This window comes from Solanum pennellii, chromosome 4 (genome assembly GCF_001406875.1).
Source record: "Solanum pennellii chromosome 4, SPENNV200".
NCBI classification, from domain to species: domain Eukaryota; kingdom Viridiplantae; phylum Streptophyta; class Magnoliopsida; order Solanales; family Solanaceae; genus Solanum; species Solanum pennellii.
In genome coordinates, this window is record NC_028640.1 from 71,560,118 (window position 1) to 71,587,342 (window position 27,225).

Below are 27,225 nucleotides of genomic sequence, written 5' to 3' on the forward strand. Positions count from 1 at the left end.
GCGTATACTCAATTCTAAAGAAGTGTATTCACAATAAATTGATACACTTCCCTAAAAGATATCATATTTTGAGTTAGTGGATCGTGGAGTGATATGGTAAATGCGAGTTCGAAGCCTAAAGGTATAAAATATTAATAAAAATTTCAAAATGGTATATATAAAATTTTATATTAACTAAAACGGCAAAATCGCTGGAACAACAGCGATTTACTCCACCGGAAAAAGCAAAATCGCTGCTACTGCAGCGATTTTGCAAACTGTGATTTTTTTTTAAAAAAAAAATGTAAGTCGCTTCCAAAAGCAGCGATTTTCAAACAAAAAAAAGTTAAAAAGTTGAAAATCGCTGCCTTTTTTTAAAAAAAATTGAAAATGCAGTGATTTTCTTTAAATTTTTTTTAAATGGAAATCGCTGCCTAGGCAGCGATTTTCAATTTTTTTTTTCTTTTTTAAAAACAAAATTGAAAATCGCTGCCTAGGTAGCGATTTGAATTTTTTTTTTAAAAAAAAATCACATTTTGCAAAATCGCTGCAGTAATAGCGATTTTGCTTTTTCCAGTGAAGTAAATCACTATTGTTCCAGCGATTTCGCCGTTTTGGTTAATATAAAATTTTATATACCGTTTTGAAATTTTTGTTAATATTTTATACCCTTTAGGCTCCGGACTCCAATGCCATATTAAAGACGTGTTCTTAATTCAACAACTTTCTTGTTTGTTTTCAATGCAATAGAATAAACAAAAGGGTCGTGAGTAAGACTGGCAAACGGACAGGACCGGGTCAACAGGACCGGTTTTATCGGTAACCGGACCGGTACCGGTTTTTTCTTACCGGATTTTCTTACCGGTACCGGATTTTACCGGACCGGTTTTACCGGAAAAGTGTCCCTGTTCCGCCCGGTCCGTTAGTAACCGGTTTGGAACCGGGTTGGACCGGTTTGGAACCGGGTCTTACCGGTTTTTCCATTTTTTTTTTAATTATTTTAATTATTATATAATATTATATATTTATATTAAAAATTCAATTGAAAACTTTAAAGTTTATAACTTTATATAAGTTTGAAATTAAATTTATATTTTAAAGTTTATATTGAATTTAAAGTTTCAAATTGAATTTAAAGTTTTATATTGAATTTAAAGTTTTTTAAACTTTATATTGAATTTAAAGTTTGAAATTACATTTAAACTTTAAAGTTTATATTGAATTTAAAGTTTTAATATAAACTTTTATTAAAATAATTAAAAATTAAATTTATAAAAAGACATGAATTAAATAGAAGAGACTATTATAAAAGAAAAAAATCAAGGCGAATAGCCGTATATTTATTCAAATAAATAAATTATACAATACAAATATTAGAAAGAGAATAAGAGTACATAATTTAGGAGGAATTGAATAGTAAATTAGTAATTATTATACTAACAATTCCAATTTTTTCTAAATTCTTTTTGTAAATTTTGTATCATTTGAAAAGAAAGATTTTTTGGAATTGGCATTTGTCGTTCTTCGTCCATTGCTTCCATGCCATCATCACTATTCTCACCAAATATTTCATCTATTTGGTCTTCTATATGGCTACTTAATAGTGGTAGTCCGGTGTTTCTTCTTTCGGCATTGACCCAATCTCGAAACAACACCGATATTTCCAAACTGTCCTTTGCTAATGAATATCGATGATCTCCAATCATAAATCTCGCTGCACTAAAGGCTTGCTCCGAAGCGACCGATGATGCTTGAATCGCTAGCACATCTCGAACAATCCTAGAAAGTGTCGGAAATTGTTTTTCACGATTCTTCCACCAATTTAATATTCGAGGTTGAAGTTCTCCTTCGTCACGCCTAATCTTTTCCCGTGCCTGGTTGAAATATAAATCAAAATCATTATTAGTTTCATCATCACTTTCAAGCTCAAGATATTCATCCATCATGTCATCTGTATCATCACTTTTAGGCTTAGAAGATGAAGGTTCAACTATTGGAATATTTTTTTCCATAACTTTATATGCATTATATAAATCTTTAACTTTTGTATAAATGCTACTTTTACATTGTTCAACACTAGGAGTTTCATCATCTTTAATTTCTAAATTTTTATAAATCTTTTCAACCATTCTTTGAACACCTCTTAATTTATAATTTGGGTTGAAAGTAGTAGCAGTCAAATAGATTTGAGGAATAGGGAAAAAATATTTTTTGAATTTTTCAATCATAAAAGCAACTGAATCTTTAAAATGTTCTTTTCCTTTATATTTAGCAAATTCAATTGAAATAGCACAAATGTTTACTAAAACAGAAGAAATAGTAGGATAGTATTGACCAGAACATTCATTTGTTGCTTTATAAAAAACTTTTAAAAAATCAATCAGTTCTTCAACATTTTGCCAATCTTCAAAGCCAATTCTTAAATTCGGATCCGCATTATGAGCATTAAAAACTAATTGTAGCGGTTCTTGATAAACATAAGCAACTTGAAGCATTTCAAATAAAGAATTCCATCTAGTGCATATTTCTTTTGGAATTTTTCTATATGCAAGTCCACATTCATTACAACGATTTTTAAATTCAGTAATTCTAGCTTTTACTTTAGCTTTAAAAATCCAATTACAAGCAAGTCTAATTTTTTCACAAGAAACTCCAAATTGAGAAATACCATCTTTTACTATTAAATTATAAACATGTGCGGCACACTTAATATGAAAACAACTATTATCAATTGGACAAAGTCTAATTTTTAAATAATCAACGGCACTTAAATTATTAGAAGCATTATCTAAAGCGACACTCATTATTTTATCACATATTCCATAATATTGTAAAATAGAGCCTACTTTTGATGCTATATAAGAACCGGTTTTATTTTCTTCAACATATTTATACGCTAATATTCGTTTTTGCATGTTCCATTCATGGTCAATCCAATGGACAGTAAGTGTAAAATAATCGTTACCATTAGGACTACGTCCCATATCAGAAGTAATAGATAACCTACCATCATAATAAGCAAATAAACAACAAAGAAAATGAGAATATTCTTTTTGATATTTAAAAAGATCACTTTTAATTGTATTTCTTGGAATACCTTCATAATCTGGGTTATATAATTCTCGAATATAATGAACAAAACCAGGATGAGAAGGAAATGAAAAAGGTAAACCACAAACAGCAACCATTTTAGCTAATTCTCTACGATCTTTTTCTTTACTATATGTGCGGTGTGTGCTTCGACTAGCCGGGTTAGACGTATTTAATACACTTTGAACCATATTAGAACCTCCAACACCCATAGAACTTTCGGGTATGGGTGTTCCATTTCTATTAGCTCTTTCTATATCATCTAGGCGAGCAAATTCTTTATTACACTTTCGTAAATGTGTTCTTAGTCGTCCCGTTCCCCCTTGCGTACCCGTAGTTACATGTTTCATTATCAATTTACATTTAGTGCACGTAACAGTAGTTTTCTCCTCATTTTGTATCAAAAATTTCCATACTAACGATCTTTTAACACGTACGGCGGCGACATTTGAAAAAGTAGGTAAAGAAGGGACTTCGGTAACCGGACTAGTCGGGGTAGGGGTCTCTTCATCTTCCTCATTTATTTCTACTTCTTCTTCTAATTCTTCTTCAAAATTAGTATAATGTCTATTTAAAGACTCATGATCTACTTCATTTTCAGAATTAAATTCAATAGGTCTTGGTGACGTAAAAAAAGTTTCATTAACACAAGTATAATCATTAGTATTAACTAAATATCTAGGTGGCAAATTTTTAGAACAAGAACTATTTATTCCTCCCTTTTTATTTTTTAATTCCGACATTGGTCTTTTACCACTATTTCTTTCCGAATTCATGTTAAAATTTAAAACAATTAAATATTAAGAGAAAAACAAGCAAAATAATATAATAAAAGAGATAAAACAACTAAATTAATAAACAAATAACAATTAAAGTTAATAGTTGGAACGAATGTACCAAACGTCTACGTAAATGTAGACGTATAACGAAAGCCGGATTTGATAGATGCCGATTGTAGCTTCCGAAATTCAAACTTCAACTCAATATCACAATATAATAATTAATAATTTATGAGAGATTTATAATTGAGAGTTTGAGACTTTGAGAGATTGTATAAGAATGTATAAGTATTGAATTTGTGATTTAAAATTGAAAAAAATGGTATATTTATAGTGTAAATGGGTTAGAAGGGGGTGGGGGGTCATATTTGACCGTTTTGGGCCCCAGCCCAACGGCTAGAAGGGCCCAACGGTAATAAAACGGTAATATTAAAAATATATAAAAAAAAAAATAAAAAATCCGGCTAAACCGGTCCTTACCGGATTGGACCGGACCGGAACCGGTTCTTACCGAACCGGTTCAACCGGATAAAAAACCAGGAACCGGTCCGGTACCCGATCCTGTATACTAAAAGACCGGTTCCTTACCGGTTCAACCGGTACCGGACGGACCGGTACGGGAACCGGATTGGAACCGGACCGGACCGGCCAAAAACCGGTCCGTTTGCCAGCCTTAGTCGTGAGTGACAAGAAATAGAGATAGGTTTAAGATTTAAATTTGATAAGTTTAGTTTTCACCATACTTTGTTACTAATCTTTCAAAATCTTAAATAACTTCTACTAGTAACTGATACAGTATAGTTTGTCGAATATATGAGTTCAATTGAATAGAAGGAAGAGGATTCTTTGGTGACATAGCAAGACAATAAGTGGCCCACACGTAGAAAACAAAGAAAAAATGATAACGTAATTTCAAAATTCTTAACAAAATTAATCGTATAGTACAACAACAATAATCTTGTCATTTTATGCTATTTAATATAGTTGAACGTGAATCGAAGATCTATAAAAATACTACTCTCTCCGTTCAGAATTATTTGTCATGTTGTGCTTATCGAAAGTTTATTTTACTAATTTTTAAAGATAAATTAGATCACATTAATTTGATATTTTAAACAAAAAAATAGATATTCTAAAATTATATGAAAAGTACTATAAATTACAATTTTTTACATATTAATATGATGAAAAAATATATCTTAAAATGTTAGTCAAAGTTTTTATAGTTTGACTCTAAAAATAAAAACCATGACAAATAATTCTGAACGGAGAGAGTATTTATATCATTTTGAGGTATAAATAAAATTGTGTGCAGACGACCATCAGACTCCATTGTATAACATTTAATACCAAATTTAGAAAATTAATTGTCGAATTAATTTCATTTGATTTATGGAATCTGATGTGCTTCCTACGTAAGTCAGGATTAGTAAGTTTGTATTTTTTTTTTCTTTTGCATCTTATGGAATCAAATTAGTCTCGCTAATCACAATCAGTGTGGTCATCACGTATGAAAATAATTTATTCACAATACCATATAAATTGACAATTTAACAATCATTTCCTTAAATATTCAACACCATTTCCTTATCAAAACAACCAAATCGTGATAATTTTCTTCTTTTTTTAATATCTTATTCATAGCTTTAATAGAAGCCAGGTTCACCAAATTGTTCACAACATTAAATTCTTACAAATATTCAATCTATATTCTTTTCGACAAATTAGACTTTCCCCTTGTTCTTTTGTTTAGATTTTTTTTCCACACCTTTTTGTTTTACGTTTGAACTGAAACAAAATCGGTCGATCAGTTCTTTTTCCCATTCCAGAAGTCATTTCTAAGCTTCAGAGCCTTAAAACAAACCCTCAAAAAGTAAGTCTGAAATAATTTTGCGATAGATATATGTACAAACACGTCTTCAGTGGAAAATATTTTCGTTAGAGAAGCAGTTGCAACGAATCAAAATAACCAAACACTAAAAAAACCTTTCACCAAGTGAAGGATTTTCTGCCACGGTATAATAGACTATTAGCCGATATTCTCCATCAACATTAAACAGTTGAAGCCAACAAATCATTAACCTAAGCCTCGATCCATCAAATGTGAGGATGATGCACCACTTTTACCTTAAATTTATTACTATATATATTACATAAGAGAACGGTACACATATATTTACAGAAACCTAGCAGGAAGAGAGGACAGTTGAGAAGAATTAGGATATGATACAGTAAAACTAAAATGTAAATTACAACTTGACAATTTTTCAGCTGGTCTGGGATCCAAAATTTTCAATAGACTTCGATAACTATACATGACATACTTTTCCTCTGTCCCAAACCAGCTTGTCCAACAGATGAACTTCATATCCAGGCATCTGTAGTTAAACACAAATGTAAATACAAAACAAGCAATACCGTCGTGCCACCACATTCCAAAAACTAAAGCAACACGGTCAAATGAAGAGAACCTTTAAAAGTAACAAATAGTACAGTTAACAACTCTAAGCGCAGGTACAACATTTCTATAACACTCTTTGACATCCTCTCCATTGGAAGACCTTATTTTGAAATGATTGAATGAATAAGAGTGGTTCATACTTCATAGGATAGTCATTTTATAGTCATCAGTGTATACTGACATGTATTAAATTCAACTATAAACCCCCTACCACCCAGGAGTAAAATCGTTGCTAAGCCATCTACTAGGTCATCTATAAATGACGCGTAAGCATGAAACTTGCATCACTTGTGAACAGCAAAAACTTTGTTACGAAGTGACCACAATTACTATGGACATACATATAAGCAAAAAGAACTTATTAGTCTTCCAACTAAAAGAGTAATACCCTCTGTCCCTGTTTACACCGAAAAAGACCAAACAAGAATAATAGTATTTAGCATTAGAAAACTACTCTTGATCTATATTAGTTTTGCATTCATGAGCATTTTTAAATTGCCACACTTCTGACCCATTGAACTTTACTAATCTGAAGACGAATGAGACTATAACCACAACGTATCTTCTCCCAGTTAGCTTTGTAAACAAGATAGGATTTACTAGGTTAAATTTTTACTGCAAAATATAGCTTCAACATTATTTGGAACATTTAGCCTAGTGATTGAACATTGGTCAAAGTCTCGAGTGATAAGTGAAAAAATCAGGTAGTCCATGTGGTGCCTCTTTCTTTCTTTTCCCACCCGCAGGAGAGAGCATTTTGGGTCGCTTAAGTCTTCGTTCCTTTTGGGGTCGTTTCTAACNTGATTGAACATTGGTCAAAGTCTCGAGTGATAAGTGAAAAAATCAGGTAGTCCATGTGGTGCCTTTTTCTTTCTTTTCCCACCCGCAGGAGAGAGCATTTTGGGTCGCTTAAGTCTTCGTTCCTTTTGGGGTCGTTTCTAACGGTGCATGAGAAGATTACAAAATAAGGTGTATTAGTAATACTGGAATTGATGCTGGGATTAGTTATGATGAAAATATTTTTTATCCAGTGTTTGGTTTGATGTAATAAAAATAACATGTATTGCATAATTTCAAAAAGATATTGTTTGTTTACAAAAATACCCTCCATATTCTTGAGCATTGTATACTTTTGAATGACTTCAAGGCAGTTCTGTCTTTAACCATGCTATCCATGTATTAGGAATCCTAGTATTTCTGATGCTATGGTTTGCTATGTCAAATATTAGTACTAAATAGGGGGTATAACTTAGTTTTACATAGGTTGAAAACACTTCGAAACAAGGGATTAAAATACCAAATCTAATACCAATATTTTATCTAATACGTCCTACCAAACCACCTCTTTTGATCTTCACAAAAATTATATAACTGCTTTGACCCAATCCCAAGCTAATCCGAGGTCAGCTATATGAATCTTCAAAATCCATTTTGCTCAGATATGGACCCATTTCATTACAATATTCAAGCGTAAAGAACTACTTACAAATAATGTTTAACCATTCCTGTTACAATCAGTCACATGAGCATATATGTGATATGTCCGTCCAACTTCACTGCAGTAGTAGTCATATAAATCACTTTCTCAATCTCTAAGAGTTGAGGAAAATTTCACCATGCATCACTTTTGTCATTCTAGCCTTTATTGATGAAACCTTGTCAGGTTAAAATTGCTAGTAAGTAGAGGAATTATGACTTGTTACATATTGGTTTGCTTTTCCTCAAACAAGAAGTTGTCAGAAAAGTAGTGGTGCTAGAGTTCGTTAGAGAAGGTCATCGAAAGGCTCACACATCAATACTTAAGTCTCAGTGGAACTTTCAGGTATATCAACTAAGCATTTTTCCTTAAATAAAATAAAAAATTACAAGGGTTAGATAAAACGTGTCATACCAGAAGAGAATCATGTTAACATTCTCAGCTTTGTGTGCATTCAAATGGATGTAAGCTGCCTTCTGTAAACTCATGCATCCTAAATCGCTCCAAAAACTCAAAAGGCCTACAAGAGAACAAAATGGATAGCTCGCAGTTGTCAATAACTAGAATAAATAGTTTAAAACAGGAGAAACATCCATTTCGCAATATCAGTCACTGTGAAAGTGTATTCTTCTTTCATTAGTTACACTACAATATCATCAAGATTTACATGGTTATTATATTTGTTAAGGTGCCTTACAACCAGAATGAAGCAAAGGCTTCCGCGTTTAAAGGAGCGGGCATAGTGAGCTGTGGTTAGAGAGAGATTGGAAGATCTGGTCAAAGAAGGTGATAGCCCTGAAGATACCTCCCATGTTTAAACGGTACTGGAGGAAGACGGGTTTGAGCTTAAAGCAGCGACTAACAGCAGAGGAGGAATAGGGGGCTTTGCACATAAAAAACAGATCATGAATAATGATATCACCCCAAGAAGACACTAAGCAGAGTCTGCTTCTCAATTCCCTATTGGAGTTTGATGGGTTTACAATAGGAGTTAATGTCTCAATGCATCTGTAAAATTAATTTAGAGGAAAGATGATAAGCCTGTTAAGTCTTACAAGACAGCTTCACGAGTGCGGCACAATCTGCGTTGATTGCTTTCCATTGCATCCAACACATTGGAAGTCTCTGGTCCTGCAGCTCCACCAGCCACAAGGGAAGGGACAGAAGCAGTCGGAGTCCAAATCTGAAAAAGATACATGTATACTGATAAGATTTGTCGTTAACATAGTGACAACTACTCCCAAGTACTTGAAAAATTTCTCTAACCTTAATGGTGTTATCAATTCCACTGGTAGCCACAACGCCATCATATGGGTGGCACTGTACACAATTTACAACTGAACAGGGGTGAAGGGCAAGATGTTAGACAAGGTACGACAGGTTAAAGTAATAAAATTATAACAAATTTATGAGAACCGAGAAAAATACCAGCTTCATCTCCATGAAGCATTTTTATCAATCTACCAGTTCGTTTCTCCCATATAAACCATCTGCCATCATCACTTCCACTAGCAATATATTCACCTGCACAATGATTTTTACCATACATACACTGAAATCCTTATAATAAATGGCAAGTGTGCATAGCAAGTCATACGATGATCAGCACAGGAATAGAATGGATTAATTTGACACATTTCGAATTTGGAAGTGGCCAGAAAACATTCAAATTCCACTCACCATCAATATTGCTTGTAAAAAGAGTAACCCCCTTTTCTTCCAGACCAGGCACAAGCACAACCCCCACCCCCCACCCCCCACCCCACCACAAAAAAAGAAGAAGGGAAGTTAACCAAGATAGTAAGAGAATCAGAGTCTCTACACAGATTAAAAACACATGAGCTAGAGAATAGAGAGACATAACCAAAGTGAACCAAGGATAAATATAGTCTAAAACATGCAACAAGACGATAAGTGCCTCAAACTTAACTAATAGGGTTGACTATACCAACAACATACCCCACAAGTGGGGTGTGGAGAGTGTAGGATATACTCAGACCTTATTCCTACCTTTGTGGGGTAGATAGGCTGTTTCAATAGGGTTGACTACACCAATTATTCAATTTCAATACTCAATAGTTGGGTTTTATGACAAAATATGTAACATCTAACACTTGAGGCTATCTATATTTGCTATTTTTATAAATCTCTAAGCAAACTAAAGAACCCCAGCAAACTTAAGATTCTCCACATTTACAACCCGCTTACAGAACTAAAAAAAGAATAAAGAAATTACCTGCTTCAAAACTCAAAACAGAATAAAGAACTCCTTGTAAACACTAACATAATATAATTAACATCACTCGAATGACCATCTCCTTCATTGCCAGGTTGTTTCGGGTTTATGTGGGAAATTTTGATAATATTACTTTGGATTTATTGGATGATGCCAGGCACTATGAACGAGGCATTGTTTAGTTGGAGATGTGGAAGGGGGAAGAGAAGGCACAGGTCTTGGAATATTCCCCACTAGCACTTATGTGCATTGCTTCGAAAGAAATAAATAGGAGAGTTTTGAAGGAGTAGATATGAATTTTATACCGTTGAGGAGTAGCCTCTTATGCTTATTTCTTTTTGGTGTACCCATGAGATCCTCATAGGTATGGAAGATCAGGTATCGTTTATTTTTTGGTAGATTTTCTATCCTTTGGTATAGCTCATGTGTACGGGCTTCTGTTTTTCCCCAAACATTAATACCTAAGATCTATTACTTAATTAAAAAAAATCACATTAACTTCACTAAGCCTCAACTCTCATCATCAACNTGTACGGGCTTCTGTTTTTCCCCAAACATTAATACCTAAGATCTATTACTTAATTAAAAAAAATTACATTAACTTCACTAAGCCTCAACTCTCATCATCAATATGGATCTTTTGCTTCCTTTTGTTCTGTCTTTGAGAAAGTCTGTGGATTCTTGGAGATAAATCTTTTGAGACAAATTTCCTTTTACGTGTATCCTCTTTTAACACCTACAACCATCATAATGTCACACATACATACCAATTGACTTTGATGTTTAAGTAGGTTTAATTTCTTACTTCAATAAATCCTTCTGAGAGATTAAAGGTGAGAAAGAAGGTGAAAGGCAGTTGTTCTGCTCATCTATATTTTCAAGTATAATGACCAGATAACGTGTCAGCATAAACATGAACATGGAGACCATTAAGATGTTGAATACCTCGTTCACCAAGAAAGCTCGCCTGTTTAATGTCAGTGCCTACGTTGCAATGACCAACATATCTTTGCTTCATATCTATCACTGTTTCAGGCTGCAATACAATTTGAGAGAAACAAAAAAAGGACACTGTTTAAGCAAGGAAACAAGCTTGATATTGAAAGACAAGATATACATGCATCTATATAACAAGGGAAAGAAACTTCACTGAGAAAGACATGTTCAAGTTTTAATATTATGGCTTCCTGAACATTTTAATATCTTTTAACAGATGAAATCTATCACTGCCTACTATTCTGCAAATTATTAGTCAGTCAGCAGGATGAACATTTTGACACTTTTTAACAAATGAAACTCGTTTCTCCCAAGAACAACTCCTGTAATTCAGTAAACAATTTACAGGATGGTATGTCAAAGAAAATTATTATGATCAATTGCATGCATCTGATTATTCGTTTCACTTTTCACAGTGTAGCTCACCTTTTTTTTTTAATGAAGCAGCGGTTCATCTCACCTTCTAACACCTATGATAACCTTTGAGATTTACATAAAATCACTCAACTGTTGGTCAAGTGAGCAAAAAAATATGTTCATATGAAAATGGGCAAATTATGTGAGCCATCTCTACGACATAAACAAGTCTTGAGGCAGGGGATTCATCAGCAACAGAAACCAGCAAGTCGCCACTCACAACTACTCAGACCAGCCACCAAGAGAAGCTATATGCTTTTAGTCGGAATACAAATCCAAGTTTAAAAACAGATGCTGGGAAGAGACTCAAGATGATATTAGAGACTTTGGATTAGATTAACTTTGTGGTAACACCGAGAAAGAGAAACTGATCAGGGATAAAATAACCTAACAGACATTCGAGATATACAGATCTAAAATCATACGCATAACCATTCTATCAGTCATGACCTGAAAAGACAAAGCAAGCACAACACCGAAAAAAGGATAGAAAAATGAAGATCTTTTCTGAACCCAGAGAATAAAAGGGAGACCAAACAACTTCACAAAACAGGAACACAACATTGAAGCCAAACCTGGTGAGCTGTTTTCTCTTTTTGACAAGAGGCTGGCGAACCACATGAACCATTTGCCTGTCCAGTCTCCCCAGTGGAATCACCTCTCCTGTGGATTCTCAAGTTCAAACTTCCATGAAGGACATTAGGATCAACATCTTGTCCTTCATCACCAGACATTGATGTTTCAAAAGCCAACTCTAACTCTTCATCATCATCAGAATCATCTCTTTCAGACCTGTGACCATCTTGCGATGCATCACTGTTTGCGTCTGAACGATACAGTATGTCACTTAGGGATAATATTCTTCCTGCCCGTGGATCAGACCTTGATTCTCCACCATTTGCCCTATTTGTTTTGTCTGCTTCAGCTGTAAAACCAGGCATATTGTTGGTACAAACTAAAGCATAAATATGAATTAAAATTTAGTTCTGGGCAAGAACAAGCTCAAATGAAATAAAATTTACATCCTCAACAATTTTCATGCACAGAAATGCAAATATCGGGCACACAAGAATTATATTGGCATCGAGGTGAAGAAGCAGTGCTTCCAAACAGACCAAAAAATAATAAAGCATACCGGAAATCATGAAAATGGTCCTTATGGTGGCCACAAAAACAACATAACGAGTAAAATCCCATAAACTTGTGGTGCTCAGGGTCTCCGATAACTCATCAGCTAGTCACGGACAGAAAATACAAACAAGACTACAGAAGTATCTAGTCTCAACATTTATTCCATTCCCCTGAAACCCCCTCTCTCTAAATGGCAAAAGGGAACTCAAAAATTTACAAAGTAAAAAATATTCAGTGGTAGTCTAGTGTTCCCATAGGATTTTTTAGAGCTGGCACTATTAGCAGCAAAACGTTGTATATTTTAGGCTAAAAAATACAATTGCAGGCGCAACGTAAGTTACTTACCTGCAGCAATTTGCTCTTTTATACTTTCCACCTTTAATGCAACTTCAGAATTAGATGTAGCCAAGGATTGTGCACCAATAGCAAACTCCAGAGCTTCTTTGTGTTTACCTAACTGCAGATAATATTAGTGACAGCTTACAGAATTGAGAGATAAATGAAAATCAGACAAATAATCCCAATCATTTTATGAATTATCCTTGTCTAGAAATATATTTTATGCAGTTATAACTGCAAACACTACATAATTAGATCAAAGGTTATACAATATGGAGGATTCGTGCATATTAGAAAGCAAACCAAGGAAGATCAATCATAAAGTTTAACCAACTTAACGAAAGCAAAAGTATCTAAACCATTTACAAGGCTTCCTAATAAGAGTGATTAGTAAATTTGACCTTTCCAATGCTATACCATGACTGAGAAGAAAACTTCATCTAGAGAGAATCCAGAAACTTTTTATGATTTTGATACCCTATATCATTGTACGACTAACACATGAATCGCCTTATATTTTTGAGTACATCATAAATATGATGCACAACCACCTTTGAAATTTCTCACTGACAATTGATACTCCAACGGGAACTTTGGCAAAGATAGAAAGGCAGAGAAGCAAGATCAAACAGGGCAAGAAAAACCATACGGCTAAGAGGGCCACAACAAGAAAGGGAGGATGAGCGTGAAAACCCACTTGGTAATCTTCACTAATCTATCTAGCCTATGAACAAGAAATTTTAGCCACAAAGTTCTCACAAACACTGAATAACATACCTGTGAAAGAGCATCAGTTATCAAAATAAGAGGCCTAAAGGAGGATGAATTGAGCTTTCTAGCTCTATGACAGTCTCTTATAGCCATATGTGCATCATTTTTCCACTTCCTCTAGGAAAAGCAGAAAAATATTTTAAATTAGGTATACTATCCTTAAGACCTACCAATTACAGTACAACAGGAAATTGTCCTTCAGATACCTTCAGCAATATTGCTGCACGAGTGCATAAGCATTCGAAGGATAGAAGGGGACCAATCTCAGCCCTGCAACCGTCTAAGACTTCATTACAAGCTTCTATCCCATAATAAAAGTTGGAGTCCTCTTTCAACGAATTCAGTGCCATCTGAATCAATCTTTTGCATTTTTCTAGCTGAAGAAAGAAGGAAACAAGGATGATTAAGATATGTCACTTTAAAGCAAGAGAAAGTAAAATGCAGTTTTTATCAATTTCGACCAGGAAGCAGAGGATAAGGAATAACCTTGGAAGCTGGAATTCTTTTTGATGAAGAACCATTTAAGAAGATTCCACTAACTGATGATTGTAATTCGATTCCATTGACCGAGGGAGCAAAATTCATCAGGTTTGACACATCTCCAGAGGTATATGAGATAGAATTTCTATATGCTACAACAAATCAAAAGCTTCCTAAATCATAAGTCAATAACATAACCAGAACTTCAAGTACGACTTATCTTAAACTTTCAAGCACACAGAATGTAATATAACAGAAGGTAGCAGAGAATGAAGTTACTTTCAACTCAGTCACTTCCAGATATCTAATGCAAGTGGACAGGGTTAAAATTATTTGTCAATTAACCCTTGAATGACACCCAGAATAACTGGCATGAGTGCATGCTCATGCACAAACTGTTGCTCTTTTTGAGTTTTTGTAAGAAAAATTAGATACTTACATGAACCAACATGGTATCAAAATATGAGTAATTGATCCCGAGGCAGTGTACCATTTACCAAAAGAAAGACCACATTCAACAACAACCAAAAGAAGAAAAATATAATTAAGTTTGCTCTCCTCAACGAAGTTGCCGCCTTGACAAGGATGATGAGCAACTTAAAGAGTATCTTACAGGGGTCACTCATATAAATTCATGCTTCCCATCACAAAGTGCTCTGTCCTCCCCACTCAAGTGCAGCACAAACGTAAAATAGCATCAATAACGTAAGATGATCCAGACATGTCACATGCTTATTTTATAATACTACACATCTTCTCTTCTTTCCCCAAATTGCTCATCTTTTAATCTTGTTAAATTTTTAATTGAAGTTAGCTTCAACAAGAGGAGAAGAGCACCAGAGGAACACAGTATAATAATTGACATATTGAATAAGTGAAATGTCTAACAAAATTCTTGAAGTACTCGAACCCATTTATTTAGCTAATAATGAAAGGTTTTGTACCCATCAGTCTTGGATTCTAACCTTAGACAGTTTCATTTGGTTGAAAGAAAAGCTTTATCCATAGCATTAAGGCATATGTTACATTCATCACACATCTCAGGATTTCAAAAACTGAAGACACAACCCACATAGGTAGCAGCGGAAACATAATTAATAACAAAAGTATATATATTACAAGAAAGAATATAACCAAAGGCACATACCAGGATTCACATCCATCAAGTACACATGTTCTCCACTATAGCTAAGCAAAACCTCTTCACCATTGGGACTAAATGCGACATGGGTCATATGCAAGTTAGAACGTCCCTGAGGAAAAAGAGAGAAAATTCAGCAGCTTCCCTTTCCAAAGCCACGTCATAGCCACGATCATGAAAAGTAAATAGCTCATTCTTGGTGACAAGCCAAGTGACCATTCAATCAAAGCAAAGACTGATATGCTATACATATATACATACACAGAACTATCAACAGTTGCTATTAAATGGATACAAAGTAACTTTGCTTGGTAAGAAATTCTGCAGAAATAGATCTTCACTGATAGATGCAGACAAGTAGATGCGCCTACTTCGTATGCTACTATGGTGTTCGAGCCATCTTGCACTCATCTGGATTACTCCATGGGCATGTGCTACCTCCCACCAGCACAAGTACCGGGTGACTCTGTCTAGTGGCGTAAGCAGATTTTTTAGTAAGCAGTGTAGAAGAAAAGTTAAAGTTTAACTATTGAATTTTAAAGTAAGTTGCATCCTTGTCTTATTGGCTTAGATTAGTTTTAAACCTTGAGCTCAATACTAACAAACCACATTTTTATATATTTTGCAAAAGAAATGCTTACAAACCACATTTTTACATATTTTTGCAAAAGAAACCTGTCATCAAAAAAAAATATTTTGCAAAAGAAACGCTTAAGATTAGGTTTGAATCCCCAAGCTCAAGCACCCAAAGCGAACATAGAACCAGCGCGCCATTAGGTTACTTCTGTAAAGTAGTGTCATTTTATTAAATTTATAGCTTTACACATAGTATTAATATATATATTTAGTAAATTTTTCCGACAAAGGGGTGTCACTTGACACCCCTTCTCTCAATGTGGCTCCACCCCTGACTCTGTCCACACATTGCTTGGACAGTTGGGGAAGAAACCACCAAGTGTTTTGAACCCGATACCTCATCTCACCCCACTTCATTTAACACTAGGTCGTACCCCTTGAGTGCAGTGCATTGCACTTTACGCAGAGATATATTACCTTTTTTATATTTTCTTCATCCTATTCCTAAGGGAAGACTAGCCTGCATTGAAGTTACCCCCTTCCCCATTTTAATCATCTTCGATAGAGGACCTTTACCCCCATTTGTAAGGAGGCGGCCCACAAAAAAGAAGAAAGAACCACAACCATAATCAAATTTTAAGATGGTTGACAGCAAAAAAAAATGTGTCTATCAGAAGTGGATTACCTCTTCAGATTAATCAAATTTTAATATAGTCAAGTTCTGCAGAATAAAGAATGTGATCCTATTCCAAACTCCCTCTGTCCAACCCCTCCTCCTTTTACTCCACAACCATAATAAAATTTTAAGATGGTTACAACAAAAAAAAACGTGTCTATCAGAAGTGGATGACCTATTCAGATTGATCAAATTTTAATATAGTCAAGTTCTGCAGAATAAAGAATGTGATCCTATTCCGGACTCCCTCTCCTCCAACCCCTCCCCCTTTTACTCCCTGTACCAAAACAATGATAACAAAGAACTCATTGACAATAAAGCATGTTGAGGACTATACTAGACAAGTTCTTTGAAAGAACTTCTCAATGATTTCTTGTTTTATGAAGTCAAGAGAAAAGGTCACAAGGAGGACATCTTCAGTGCAAGCAGCAGCGCGTTTCAAGTGTAAGAATGAGGTGAGATGCTCCCCATGATCTACTATAACCACTGCACCTCTATGATAAAGAAATAATAGAACTTATAGCCAGTAAAACTATTAGCCGACTCTAAAGTAAGATAAAGCAGAAACGGAGTCAAAACTAACACGATCAGAAAGATGCATTGGGCAGAAGTAGCTGACACAAGGTGGAGGTGGAAGCTTTTTCTGACTCGAGGATAATGGAGGTAGCATTCTCCTATCATACAACCGAGCAAACGCATCACTGCAAAATATTAAATTCCAGATCAGAAAACGGACAGTATCACCTGGAATATACCCTTACTGCTATAGACTTCGTAAAAACAACTATACCTTCCACCAACAATAAGCAAATGAGGCCTCGTGGAGCTAATATCACAAGACTTCAGAGCAAACAACTGTTTAGGAGGATCAGCTAATGATTTCTTAGCTCCACAGCGTAAGTCAAGCTGCCATCATGGACCAAACATATTGAAACGTGAACTGCTTAAATACATCACAGGTTAAGACAAAGTTCTAAACGTTCTTATCAATTTTCACTTGACTACAATAAAAGATCGAGCACTTAGATACATAGACATCAACCACACGAGAAAAAATCAAAGTCTTCAAAAGGAGAAATTATGGTTATAGAACAAACATAAAAACCAATACTCATCATATAAAACTTATTGAGTTGATACCTAAGCCTTTGGGTCAGCCAAGAAAAAATTAGTAGAGCATATACACAACAATTGCTTATGCCAAAATTGCAAAAAGGCATACTTAAAGCACATTACGATAATGTCATAGAAAAAGGAAAAACACAATTTTGATGAAGCAGTTTAATTAGCTTATCCTGAGGCAAAAGGTTAAACACTTCTTTCCTTATCAAAGTAACTGAAGAAATCATAACTCAATCTTCTTATAGAAGAGATAGAAGACTTTTAGCCTTTCGATGAAGCAGCAATATATTAATCACAATGTAGAGTGAGTTAAGACTAACAAGTATATTACGGCATTCTTGACGAGAAGAACCAGCTGGGGGACAAGACGCACCCTCCCGAAGATCATGCTGTCTCACAGTCCCATCTTCACTAGCACTCCATACTACATGAGGATTCCCAACTTCAACCTATAGTCACAAAAAGCAGTATATAATATGAAGAGAGAAAATCAGATCCACACAGATACTAGATTATCACTAAAAAAAACATCACTGTTGCCTGAACACCTACAGCTAATTTTTTGACCCTCCTGGTATGACACTGAAATAGTGCTGCTGGAGTCACAGTATTGTCTTCTCCTCTTCCCTTTTGATGAGACAAATGAAAAAGACGAACCTGCCAGTGAAAGAAAATGTGAAGAGAGCATAAATTTTTGTAGAGAAACCAGTCAAAGCAAAGTGAACAGCATCATTGAACAAACACACAAAATTTGGTGCATCAAGATTTACTTCAGCATCTCCTGCTCCAGAAACAACTAGCTCATCAGAAGTTTCTGGAATAAACTTCGTGCAAAATATGTTGGCACTGTGACCAGTCTCAATGGAATGCAAAAGTTTGTGGCCTGAGTAACTCCAGATATTCATCTGCACCAAATGAATATTGTACTTAAGTGCATAAAACACAAAATCCAGGACTTCAAATATCAGCTGAAGCCAGCAATGCAGTACAGATACAGTAACCACAGATACGGAATATAAATAAAGATGGACCCAAAATTAACATCCAAAGTGCAAAAGGAACTCTAAAAAAATGCTCAGAATATAATCCCCCAGCTCTCTGAAAAACTGTTCCATCATCAGGTCACGTTTAAGAGCTGTTCCCAGAGTACTCCCTGCAGACCCCAGTGGTAGCCTTTGCTTTAATTTCTTGTGTATCAATAATAGCTCTTCATGTCACTCTAGATGTAACAAAGCATCTCTGAAGATTATGTTTCATCTTAAGTTTTAAGTTTATAATGGAACTTTCTTTTATTCAGACATCTCTGTGGTCAGAATTGAAGAACAGAATATTAAACTATCTGAATCTCAAATCATATCATTTTACTGATAGATTGATGCTGGTACTTAAACCCTCCTTACTCAGGAATCTATTTGTGTTAACTCTTTCATGCATGAGCACAACTCAAGATAACTGTTACAGTACAATAGAAATAATCTTCTATATTGGATTTTATACTGCTTTTGCTGTCAAATCGCCCATTATCCATCCTATATAAATGGTTACCAGATAATACCATGGAGAAGCACATTACAGTACTTGTATATTTCTGGACAGAATCTTATTAAAAATGGGAGACTAGGGATTAATTCGAATCAATATGGAATTACCTCACGCATCGGCGCTACTACAGCGCTTCGCTAGCTCGAAGTGCCTCGCTATGAGAATCTATCTTCGTTAATGCTCGGCTAAATCTAGAACTTTCGCGCTGACCGTTCACTTTCTCAATAGCAAAAGTATTTCTCATATGAGCTCCGGCTTCCTCATATGAGCTCATCAAGACAACTTTGCTCTTTGGGGGGTCAGAGAGCAGTTAAGCAGACAAATCAAAAGGACAGCGTCGAAGATATATTTCTATATATACACGGTTACAGTTATCTTTTTCTTTTTTAATGACAAGGGAAACCCGCAGCCGCTACCCTTTCCCTTTGGGTGTGCAAAGGGTAAAACCTACACGGTTAGGGTTATCTCGAACCATGTTCCGAAAAAATCAGCCTATTTGTGGGGAGAATGAAGATTTGTCTCTGTTTTTCTTCACACCCCAAACTGCTCTCACTCGCCACTATTAATGGGATCTCGGTTGATTTCCCTTCCTTTAGCTACTAAGATGTTTCAGTTTGCTAGGTTTGAAAAATTCAAACAGCGCTTTCTATCGCTTGCCCTTGCCTTTCACTCTCATTTGGTTTCTTTCTTATATAATTATATAAAATAAATTGCAGCAAAGTGCATGGCAAAGAAGCAGCCAGCGAACTGCCACCTTCCAGTGGCCTTTTTTTGCTGTGCATTCATAGCGGTCTTCAATTTCAAAGATGCATCCAGTATCCACGGCGTCATAAGGAGAAAAACTTGTATGTGCAGTACTTCGAATCTTGCTTCTCATTATGAGTGCCATTTGCAAGTTATGGATGGCAAATGACTACTAATATACAATTTCGCCAAGACTAAATAGAACTTCTGTCTGTCCAAGTCAGTCACCAATGTTTTCACACTTTGGAAAAGAATGGCAATAGACTTAAGGCTCCCACAAGAAAACTACAAAAGCTGATCAATATAAAACATACTCAAGAGCTTCAAATGACTACTAATAGACAATTTCGCCAAGACAGATGAAAAAAGTATGATGAACACACATATATACACACACACGTCCATGAGAGCTCTTATATCTGGCTATCTTGCAGGTTCTAGAAGCAAACCCAACTATCACATATTCACATTGAGAAGCTTAGTTCATCTAAAACAGAAGAATAAAGGAGCAATGAAGCGTAGAGAGTATCATACTCTTGTATCATCTGATCCAGATATCAAAAGGGAGCCTTTTGAGTTCCAAGCTATCGCATTCACGCAACCCTGATGCCCCTGTTAAGCAATGAACAAACTCTTGAGACTGTAAGCACATACATATATGTCCATCAAAATACTATCAAACAGAAATCCAATGGAGCAACTTCAGTTTCAAGAAAAAAATACCAATGGAGCAACTAATAATGAACAAACCCTTGAGACTGTAAGCACATACAAATATATCCATCAACAAACAGAAGTCCAATGGAGCAACTAACAGTATTTCTTAAAAGGTTAATAAATCTACACAAGAGTGTTTGTTGACCTGAAGAAAGTGTATGGTAGCACCACGAAAGGTCTTTTGGTGGATAGATGTCAGATAAGAAAGGAATCCATACAAAAAATGTCATAAAAGACATGTAAGTAGGAGACATCATTGGCATTAGAACATAATAGGAGACACAACAGAGTTTCTCATAGACACGTGTTTACACAACACTGATCGGGGTTGACTGAACTTTTGTACCGATGATTTTTTTTTTGAGTCAAAGCCGATTGTATTAAAACCATAACTTAGCACATGAAAAAATGCTAAGTTAAGAACTCTACAAAGATATACTTACAGCCAAAACAAGAGCCCCTATTGAAAAGATGAAAAATTATATATTGCCAATTAAATCTACTAATTCTCCTATATACCCCACCTATTCTGTTTACACCTAAAAAGGAGTAGACTAAGGCCTCATTTGTTTTCATTAAGATTAAGAGGTCTGAATCTGAATATTAAGATTTGCATTAAGATCTGGGTGTTTTAATCTGAATACACATCTGAATATTAAGATTTGCATTAAGATCTGGGTGTTTTAATCTGAATACACATCTGAATATTAAGATGTGGTCTCTAAATCTGAACACTAAATAATTAATGATGTTTGTTTTCAATATCTGAATGTGCAAGTGAAATTAAACATTATATTAATAATAAAATATTATAAAATTTTCATATCAACAAAATATCACTTCTGATAAAAAAAAAAATTAGAAGTTGTAATAATCATGATTTGGAGTAATATTTTTTCATTTTCAAAAACCTTAAGAAACAACAATACACCAATAATATTATTGCAACTAGTGTTCTTGACACACGTCACTACAAGAAAATTCTTAATATAAAAACTATTTTTTCATTCAAAAACCTTGATAAACAATAATACACCAAAAATATTATTAGATAAAAAGACACTCCAAAGCAGAGTAGTAATGATTTATTATTTGATAACTTATCAAATGAGTCTGAATGTTGTTAAGAGTCTCCTATAGATTTGATTCTTTCAGGCCTTTTCAAACCCATTAAAAGGTTTTTTTTAAATAAAACAAATGAACTTAATGGACTGATTCTGTATGATTCAGATTCAGACCTAAAAATCAGATGTACTTAATGGGCTGAATCTGAATAATCTATATTCAGACCTTCATTAAGTGCAAACAAATGAGGCCTTAGACAGTTCATCCTAATCTTCTGGAAATGACTGCTAATGTCTTCAATTTAGAAACAAAATACATGATGAGGCCCCATGGTCTAAGTTATTTGCAGGCGATTCTGTACTGATTGATGAAACCAGTGATGGCCTGTACCAAGAGCCTGAAATATGGAGAATCACTCCAGAGACCAAGGGCCTTAGGATAAATAGAAGTAAAACAAAATATGTACACTGCAAAGTTTATTTGTATAACAGAAAGCCCATATAATCCATGGATGACCAGTGGAGTTCATAAAAGAAACCATAAAAAGGTTTGTGACTTCAGTGGTCTTACTTTCTTAGTAAAGTAAACATGTGAACATAAAAAAGAATTTAATTGACAGTATAAAAGAAAATTAATGTACAGTTCTGCACATTTAGTCAGCATAAGAAAAGTGAATCTGACGTGAGACTAGATGGGGTTGTGGTATCTAAACGCAAACAATTCAGATATCTAGTCCTGTAGGATGTTACATAGGATCATATAGAATAGTTGACATGGTAAAGAGTTAACGGGAGTCACGGGATAAAATGATGCTTACGAGTTGAAAGATACGTTCTATAGAACAGTGTAAGCCAGATGTTATTCTTTTATATCAGGCAACTGTTTTCATTCATTAATATGGCCACAAATTTGGTCGTATACAACGAGTATACCAAAAGGTAAAGAACCAACACAAAGATATGATTCTCTACAAACTCCACTCGTTCTTATATACAACAAGGAACTTTATGGGTGCACCAAAAGGTTGACGCGGAACTTCATGAGCTGGATGTTATATGAGAAGGAATATTGAGCTCTACAGTCCAACACATCCACACAAGATGACTATCGCGGCGATACAACTGCAAGATGATATGCAAACTAGACGAGATCTAAAATGATCCCATTCACCATTGTGAGAGTACAAGATTTTGAGAGAGAACCCAGCTTGAGTAACAAGCTATTGGGTTTAAATAGCTAAGTTTATATGTCCTAAAAAGGAAAGGAAATCAATACATAATCACTTACAAATCAATAGCTAGTTAAAATAGGAGTGAATCAAGCTACCTACTATATTTACACATATACTATAGAATATTCCTAGGATTCAAACAACCACAAAGTGCAAGTGGGCGCAGCACACACACAAGGATGTAAAAGGTCGCTTGAGATGGTTTGGTCATATCTGGAATCGACCTCCAGATGCAACGGTTTAAAGATGTGTACTGATAGTGAATGAAGGTGTTAAAAATGGACGAGGTAGACCTGAAATCACATGTGTGTTGAATGACCTACAATCTGTTGGAACTTTGCGAAAAATTGGAGATCAAGAAAGAAAAAGATCTAGGTATATAAGCGATATCAATTAGGTGAGATCATATTTTAGTCGTTGTGCTAAAATGATTACTTTAGATCTGTTCGCTAGGAGTCTTTTAACCCTATAATAGATTTTAAAGTTGTTAAAGATAAAGAGAACTTCTACTGCTTTTTATTTTTATATAGCATAATGTTGGCCCGAGATGAATTTAACTCGATAAGCATAGATAGTGAAGATTCATATAGTAGACCCCAATTTGTTTGGGATTGAGGCTTAGTTGTTGTTTTCGACTGGCACATATATTGAGAGCCAGAAGCAGATAATTCGTTTTCATGTGCGCAAGTCTAGATCTAGACTAAATTGCATGGGGGTCTTCACTTTCGATATCTAAACTACTTTTAGAGCATCAGACATGCACCCATTTAACATTTTTGAAGAGTCTGAGCAACATAGGATCCAGATACCCCTTTTTACGGTGAAATTCAATGTTAGATTTATAATTAAACAATTTATGTTGGTTGTGTAACTTGAAAAAGAAAGGATGAAACATATAGAGGATCAGAACTTTATTGCTGAAGTTTAGAAGAAATTACAATACAGATGCTTAATGATTTTCTTATTAAAATGTGTTTCTTTAAAAACATCTACAAAACTAGGACCATTCATCGCACATCCTAATTTCCCTGTCCATCACTTTCTACTTTATACACATTCCAACTTAACAAGCCAACTCTTTCAACTCATTGTGTCAGTTTATCCCACTTCAAACAATTAATTAAACTACTCCTTAACCAACTCTAACACATCAAAGCAGTGTTGTGAAACGCGATCGCCTCGTCGCCAATTGCAGGAGGCGAGGCGACCCTTCATCTCCTTTTAGCTTTGTGGCGAGGCGATCTTCAAAAGGCGACGCCATGACGAAAAAGGCGAAAGGCGAGAGGCAAGAGGCGAGAAAGGCTAGAAAGGGGTTGCCTTTTGTATTTTCTTAAAAAAAAAAAGGCAACCAATTTAGGGTTATAAAAGTTAAAAGATGGTTTTAGAATTTTCGACTAGACTCCTCCGGCAACTAGCCAGACTTTTCTGGCAACTCCAAAATCTAACCAATACATATTTCTTCTTTTCTTTTTCCTTCATCTTCTTCTTCTTCAGACTTTAGAATCACTTCTACCTTTGTTTTGACTTTTGTTCTTTTTTTTTCTCATTCAAGTTCTAGACTTTTAGTATGTACTATTTATTTTTAGATTCTGAATTGAAAAAATTGCTAACATGTTATTGTTTGATTACTTACATATGCAATTAAATATTTTAATTTTTTGGTATTAAATGGCGCCGCACTTCAAAAAGGCGAGCGGCGAGGCAGACCCTTGTCGCCTTTTATCCTTTCGCCGTCCAAAACACTACATCAAAGTGAGGCATCTTTCTGATGAAAATGCAAGTAAGGTAAATTTTTCCATCTTTCACCAAAATCATCTCATATATTGTTCGGGCATCTTGAAATAATTAATATTTGTATTCTGCTCAGGTGTTGCATGCAGAAAGGAGAACCAGGCAATGTACATAAATAAAAAATAAGTGCCTATTGATGCAAACGAAAAGAATACCACTTTCATGAGCTGCACTTGAAAAAAAAGGTAAATCGTTGACACCCTGAACTAGATGTTCTCCAATCAAGGCATAGGATGAGTGTTTTATCTCTCAGCAGACAGATGCCCAACTTGGTAAAATAATCAGTCAGATAAAAGATACTGTGAGATTAACATCTTAATAATATGCACAATAAGATTGGACTCATTAAGGCACTCACCTCTAGTTCTCTTTCTAAAGCCATTCTTTTCACCAAAGAGGAATGCATTTGCAATTCATGAACAGAGTCCTGTAAAGAATAGAAACCCAAGTATAATTTGTGAGACAGAAATAAGCGAACAATGAGCTTAAAAACACCACACAGAACCTAATTAGTAATCCAAGTCATTAAGGGACTCAAGCTTTGCTGGTCTCACATACAGGAACCAATGAAGAAATAAATTTCCGGTGGCTGTAAAAGCATTTGATAAATTTTTGAGGAGACTGACAAATGTGTAGTTGCCCAAGTCAAATGAAAGCCGCTATTCGTAAGCACTTGTGATGGTTTTGGCTTGGATTTCTCAAAATTTAACAAGATTGGTTGGAGTAAGAAAAGCAAATAGAAAAAACGTCAATTATACAAAAAAAAGTACCCAGGCACTTTTCCCAGAAAACCCCGTCTCTTCCTTTATTCCAGAGTTCACCCACTTTGAACTAACTTCATAGAACCTTGGCTTCCTTTTTAGATTACACACATGGGAGAAAACGGAGTTTACTTCAACACCGGTTTTAAGTCTTGAGTACTACCCGGTGGACACCCAACAATGATACATGGCTCCATTGGGTCGAAAGAAGTCGTAACACGATGAGACCTCCGACGCAAAGCAAAACAACTATTGAATGGGTCTGCTTTGCTCTCAAAGAGGCTTAAACTGATCAGCAAAACATGGTAAGATGGAAAAATAAGGACAGACTAGTGAAATACTTTAGTGCTAGAAAGTATGACGTACATGGGAGATGCTTAAACAGGATACCATGGGAGCTTTTCACAATTTTTACTCTCGGTTTTTTTACAAGAGTCTCAATGCCATGCATTGCCTTGATCCCTAAGAAGAATGGTGCAAAGGAGCTTAGGCATTTCAGACCTATATGTTTAATAGGCAACAAACATTTACAAATTTATTGCAGAAGTCGAGAGAGAGAGAGGCCTAAAAGGATAATGAAAAAACTGTTAGACTCTCAATAGATGATGGCATTCATAAAAGGAACAGAAATAATGGATGTTACACTAATAGCCAACGAAGCAGTGGGGTCAAGATAGAAAGAGAAGAAGCATGTATTCTTTGTCAATTAGATATTGAGAAATCCTATGGCCATGGGCACTGGAACTTCTTCCTAAACATGTTACGATCAATAGGTTTTGATTGATGGAAGCTTATACATCTATTGTCATATTCTCAGTCATCATCAAGGTTCGCACAAAAGGTTATGTCCCAACTCACAGAAGTCTCAAGCAGGATGATCCTGCCCATTTTTTTTTTCATAATTTTCATGGAAGGTTTGAACAACATGATTAAAATTGCTAAGCAAAATGAGTGGATTAAAGCCTTTGAAGTCCCTTTGATCACACATTTTCAGCATGCTGATGATACCTTAATTTTCTGTGAAGTAGGGGTGGAACAACTGATAATGTTGAGAATTATCCTGATTATCCATCTCTGGACTTCATTTTAACCGGAGAACGAGTCACTGTTTCTCAACTAATGAAGTTGCAAATATGGAGGCCCAATTGAATTACATTCAGAATAAATGTAGCATCTTCAAGGACCAGTTCTCCTAGCTAACTAACCTAACCTCACCGAGTATACACAACTCTATAATTCACTAGAGCAACTGAAACTATAACCAAAAATTATAGCATATGCCATCATCATAACGTAGAGGTTACATAGAACAAAAGGCTCACATAACATACCAATTCGAAGAAAATTTAAGCAAACTGATGAGAATACAAAATTAACAAAGCAGGTAATTAGAATTTGACTTACATGGCGAACGTCGAGGTATCGTTTATTGATCAAGTTAGTGATGTTGCCGTCGTGAAAACAGAGTGATTCCATTTTTTGCAGAGAATCGAGAAACCCTAAGTTGGAGGAGATGAAAATGACGAGTGTATGTATGTAGTAGCGATCATCAGAAAGCAGTATCGAACGAAACGAAGCAAAAGGAACACAAGAGAAGAGAAGAGATGAGTCGGTTCTTGTTAAACGGCGACGTTTATCTCCACGTCTCACCCACGAACCATTTTGATTATGTCACTGAGTTTTTTCTGTTGTCAATGTCAATT

General features: G+C 35.1%; 1 protein-coding gene across 2 annotated transcripts; it reads right to left on the reverse strand.

Annotated features, from left to right (window-relative positions):
• Positions 1 to 5,852: 5,852 nt before the first annotated feature.
• Positions 5,853 to 27,225, reverse strand: LOC107015575 (WD and tetratricopeptide repeats protein 1). 2 transcript variants are annotated; one of them, XM_015215888.2, is made up of 20 exons: positions 26,927 to 27,225; positions 25,120 to 25,188; positions 20,492 to 20,569; positions 18,442 to 18,576; positions 18,224 to 18,328; positions 17,992 to 18,120; positions 17,340 to 17,455; positions 17,133 to 17,250; positions 15,304 to 15,409; positions 14,163 to 14,308; positions 13,883 to 14,053; positions 13,683 to 13,793; positions 12,912 to 13,023; positions 12,011 to 12,360; positions 10,968 to 11,058; positions 9,215 to 9,310; positions 9,053 to 9,123; positions 8,842 to 8,969; positions 8,201 to 8,306; positions 5,853 to 6,226 (listed from the first exon to the last, which is right to left on the reverse strand). In XM_015215888.2, exons 1-19 carry the CDS (start codon positions 26,996 to 26,998, stop codon positions 8,225 to 8,227), a joined length of 2,286 nt encoding a protein of 761 aa, XP_015071374.1. In that variant the 5' UTR covers positions 26,999 to 27,225; the 3' UTR covers positions 5,853 to 6,226; positions 8,201 to 8,224. The 2 variants fall into 2 exon arrangements, with proteins under 2 accessions (XP_015071374.1, XP_015071375.1); XM_015215889.2 differs by lacking the exon at positions 13,683 to 13,793 and having other exon boundaries at positions 26,927 to 27,142.